The sequence below is a fragment of the Meleagris gallopavo genome, chromosome 2, assembly GCF_000146605.3.
Source record: "Meleagris gallopavo isolate NT-WF06-2002-E0010 breed Aviagen turkey brand Nicholas breeding stock chromosome 2, Turkey_5.1, whole genome shotgun sequence".
NCBI classification, from domain to species: Eukaryota; Metazoa; Chordata; class Aves; order Galliformes; family Phasianidae; genus Meleagris; species Meleagris gallopavo.
Window position 1 is genome coordinate 84670144 of NC_015012.2, and position 4800 is coordinate 84674943.

General features: G+C 36.3%; 1 protein-coding gene across 1 annotated transcript; it reads right to left on the reverse strand.

The window, feature by feature from the left end:
- Window positions 1-457: 457 nt before the first annotated feature.
- On the reverse strand, window positions 458-4791 carry LOC104909939 (M-protein, striated muscle-like). Its single transcript, XM_010707793.2, has 2 exons — window positions 4736-4791; window positions 458-1546 (listed from the first exon to the last, which is right to left on the reverse strand). Exons 1-2 carry the CDS (start codon window positions 4745-4747, stop codon window positions 1238-1240), a joined length of 321 nt encoding a protein of 106 aa, XP_010706095.1. The 5' UTR covers window positions 4748-4791; the 3' UTR covers window positions 458-1237.
- Between the last annotated feature and the right edge of the window lie 9 nt (window positions 4792-4800).

Here is a 4800-nt window from a genome sequence, read left to right on the forward strand (position 1 = left end):
TGGGAGAAGTCAAAAGAGAGGAGGACTGTATCCAGGGTGTTTGTATCACTATCACCACTATTTCTCACTGTTAAACTCTTAGCTGAAAGCTGCTTAGCAAGTAACAAGGGCTCATCTAAGTAGGTAAATTAACTTTTACTGAAATAGAGAACCCGATCTAAAAAAAAAAATCATCAAAAACAAAAAGCATAGTGCTGCAGTCATATATTGTATGAAAGATATGAACAGTCTTTTGAAGACATTCATATATATAAATATATCATAAACATTTAAATCTTAGCTAAGCAGAATGTTACACCATTTATGGAAGAGTTTTTTTGTTCATTTTGGATAGAGGAGAATCAAAGGGGTAATTATCCTAAGTGACTGAGTTATATACATATCTTTTGATACCAGTTTGATCTTGCATCTTGGTCTGTATTGCAAAGAGTGAAATTAATATCATAAGTGCCACCCATTGACTGTGATTAACCATAATTTGCATTTATTGAAAGTTGATTGTCTGCATGCTACCAGCTGTGAAATTGTGCAATAAGCAATAATTAAACAACGAAAGAGAGTAAACAAAACTACTTAGGTGTGATTTGGAGCAGTGAGTAGCAAAGGTGACTTTCAAAGTTTTATTTGCACAGTGCAAGAAAAACAAAATATAACCATGTAACCTATGCTTCAATGAGCAAACAGTAAACATCTGTAAAACTACTGAGCTCTACTAAAGAAAAATTCACACTATAAAATAACAATATAATTACTAAATAGAGACTATCCACTAAAGTTATGCAATCAGAGGCTTCAAACCCAAAGGGACTGTGTGTGTAACAGAGCGGGAACCATTTCTGAGCATGTAACTACAGTTCACTACCTTCATTGATGAAACATTTGTTCTCAATTTTCTCAAGAGGGTGCTCGATGGGTTTTGCTGGAGGTGTAGAAATGGAGGTTTACTGTAGTCTTACGCAATCTGCCATTGCCCACAGGAACTTCTGGCAGGCATTTGGCTTTTTGCTATTTAGAAGTACTACACTATTACACGTTTTGATAATGATTTCAGTGCACATGTGTACAGCGCTGTAGCACAGCTACCACCCTAAAGCAAACTTCTAAAAGCTCAGTTTCCATTTGGAGAGTACCAATTAGTTATCTGTGGGAATACCTCAGCTACAGCTCACATATACTACTTTGTTCATCAAACATAGTTACAGGCTTTACTTATTGGATTTTATCTTGCCCCTGGGTTCTAGGTAGAACTAGATGGTGGTATTAGTCTAGGTTTTGCAAGCTGGCCTTGTTTAACTTCAGGTATTTTTTCACCATGTCTGTATACACTTACAGTGACATCTACAGTTTCCCCACCATATTTGTTCTTGACATAAATGCTATATTTGCCCGAATCTTCTGAGGTCACTCCCTTGATTGTCAAACTGGCATATTTTCCTTGTTCCAGTGAAACCAAATAGTGCTCATTAAGTTCGAGAGTCTTGTCATTCTTGAACCAAACCACTTCTGGGTCAGGGTTTCCAAACACAGTACAGGTCAGATTCAGAGTCTAAGGGAGTTAAAAAAGAAATATTTTTAAGGATTGGTCAGGTTTGTTTAAACGGAATATTCTCAGTATTACTTTCAGGCACTTATTCCTAGTAAATTAGAGTAAGACAGGTAGCATGTTCTTGAGCACTGAAAAGTAGAGTTTCTATATTTTTCTCTTCCACTGAGATTTTCCACCATCTTACCAGTGACTGTGATGCAGTAATAGCCCCAAGGTAAGACTGTGAATACTAAGTAGGACTGCCAATGCAGTCCTGCCTGCAGGAGACTCCTGGCAACCCGTTATTCTGACATGATATTCAGGCAATGATAGGTTTAAAAACAGCCTTGAAGATTCCCTGTACACAGTAGGGAAGAGAACTGAGCAAATCTTTTCCAATCTAGGCCTCAGGAGGTTATTGCTCAAGATGACATAAAAAAAAATCACTTAAAAAATAGTACATAACATGAATCATCAGACGTTGATTACAAATGCTGCTGACTTGTAAAATGGAAATATTTTATGAAGACTAAATAATTCATAAAGGTTGTGAAAGTGTTGCGTGCATGCTCAGTGTGTTCAGAGAATAGCAGAAATGACTTTGTAGGCAATACTGACAGTCCAGGTATTTTCTCAGAACTGAACTAGAACTGAAGAAGCTCACAAAATTTTGATGGTTATTCTTCCAAATCTATATGGATTGCTTTCTGAATCCCATTTTCACCAGTATATATATCTACGCAAATTTTATGCATTTATGTAATGATGACAGAATACATTAAGTAATCATTTCAGAAGTTGCACTGATTACTGCCAACTTTGTCCATCTTTTACTGAATTCCATTTCTACGAAATTCTTGCCTATGTAACTTATCTTGATATGAAAATTTTATCACTGTGTTAAAAAAATAACTACATAACTTGTACCAGAATGACCATCCCCTCACAATTACTCTTTAAGATCCATAGATTCCTGACCAAGATGAAGCAGAGAAAATCCATCCTCGTGCACATGTGCATGTTTTTGCACTATTTTTCGAATTCTGAACAAATAGATATGATATAACACAGTGAGAGAAAAAAAAAACCTGACAAATTTTAAGTGATTGGAAGTGCCATGCATACACAAATAGAAGCAGTTTTGCATATGGTGTGCCTCCAAAATCAGAGGGGACTGTTGAAGGAAGATTTATGTGCACTGGGTACAACCTGCTGGCTACCTAAGTGTGCAAGTACCCTTAAAGAAGTGATATCATGTAGGATGTAAAGTTAACTAATGACCTATAGGAACTAATGTTACTATAAAATATTTAAAGGAGTAATGTAAACATGAAAATAAAATGTTGGGAAATCAAACTAATTCTGATAGCAAATAGCAAGTTTAAATCTCCTTGTCCTTTCTGTAACTTGAGCAACATTTCATGACTATTACCCTCAAAAATGACTTCATTTAAGAGCAACTAATAATTCAATTATAATAATTAATCAAGTCTTAATATGTTAATATTAAAAGCTTACCAGAGAGCAGATATATTCCACAGTCATTTAAAATCATTTGGGCCTGTTCTAATTTGTTAAATTATAGATGTGGCTTAAAATCATATATACTTTCTTAACAAAAGTTAGCAAAGCTTTGTTTTGTATTCATATATTTGCATAGATATACCATTCCATTGCATGAGGATACCTCTCTTTTCTTTTTCTTGTTTTTGTAAAACCACTTCTCACTTGTACTTACATGAATTTTGCATGGTACCTATTCATATATAATTTACAGGTAAATTTAAAATTTCAATTCTTTCTGGTATGTTTTGTTTTCCCTGATTTTAGGAATCAGAGGTATTCCCTTTAGATATTCAGTTATTTAATCCTCATATGGTTACTTCTCCTTGAACTCCTCTAACTTCTGGAAACTTTTTATGTAGTATTTCCTTAATTTAAGGTCATGGGCCTTAGGGCATAATTTTTTATGAGGAAACTGCAGCTATTGTGTGCATGCAGTCAGGTTGACTTCTCCTGGCTGTTTCCTAACAAACACTAAGATGTTGGTCAAGTGGATTATACCTTAGTTCCCAAGAGACTGGCATTCTTGCCATGAAGTGCCTTTGTCTATTACTGGAAGGCACCACAAAGGAAGGAATGGGCCAAGAATAAAATTATCTTGATTTGGTCCAGAGCTGAGCAGCTTTCTGCATCCACTGCAAGACTTTCTTGATTCAACACTTCTAAGGAGACTGTATCTGGATATCTAGAAATGGCCATGTATAATAAAATCTGGAAGAGTTATGTGTTACCCTTTCACTGGCCATGAGAAGGACAGTTTTCACACAGGGTAACACAGCTGTAGACACTCAAGATGTACATCACACAATACACTTAAACACCCCATTCAACATAGCCTTAAGAAACTGCAGATAGTAAGAGTCACACTGACTCACAAACTGATTTGCTATTGTATGTTGGAATAAAGTCCTAGCTCTTTTATAGGTCAAAAACAACTGCATAAAGTGTACAAAAATGAGAATAAACGCTGTGATCCTGCTTCCAGTGCGCATTCCTTCTTTTCACAATTATGGATTATAAACTGGTTATAAGTATGAGCTATATTGAGATGACTGTGTTTAACAGCCATGCTAGATTTCTCTTCATTACTGTTTTCTTTTTTGGATGCAAATCTGTTTTGATCTAAGATATTAAGGCACAAATAAATTATGAACCTCTTGAACAAACACTTCCTTTTCAGTGCAGTGACTATTTAACTACGAAATCCTTAGTTCTCATACTGTGTGAACAATCATTTCCAAGTACCACCCCTTGTGTTACATTGAGTGACAGAGAGTGGCTGTCTCCTCCTGCCTCTTCAAATTCTCCTAGAGGGCAAGAGAGGTTTCTCCCCTTGAACTGCTCTCCTCAGTACACAGAGCTGAAACTCAACACAGATTTGAGTCTGCAGGTAATTCAGTTTCCATGTACTCAGAACAAAAGACCAGCACCTCTCGATGCTGACCTCGCCTGCCTGAGATAGGAATTAGGCTGTGCTTCCCCTAACTATACAGCCAGCTTATGGAACCTATGCGCAATTAAATGACTACTTCCTTTTTCTCTCAACTCTGCAAAATCATCTGTATTACTTCCCTCTTCCAACTGAAGAAAACATTTCATTAGTGTGAAATTTCAGCAGAGTGATTCACTGCTAAGAACCGTCCTTACCTTCCCATCCATTATAGTAACAACATCAGGCAAACCACCAATGACTTTACCACGATCTAGGCGTT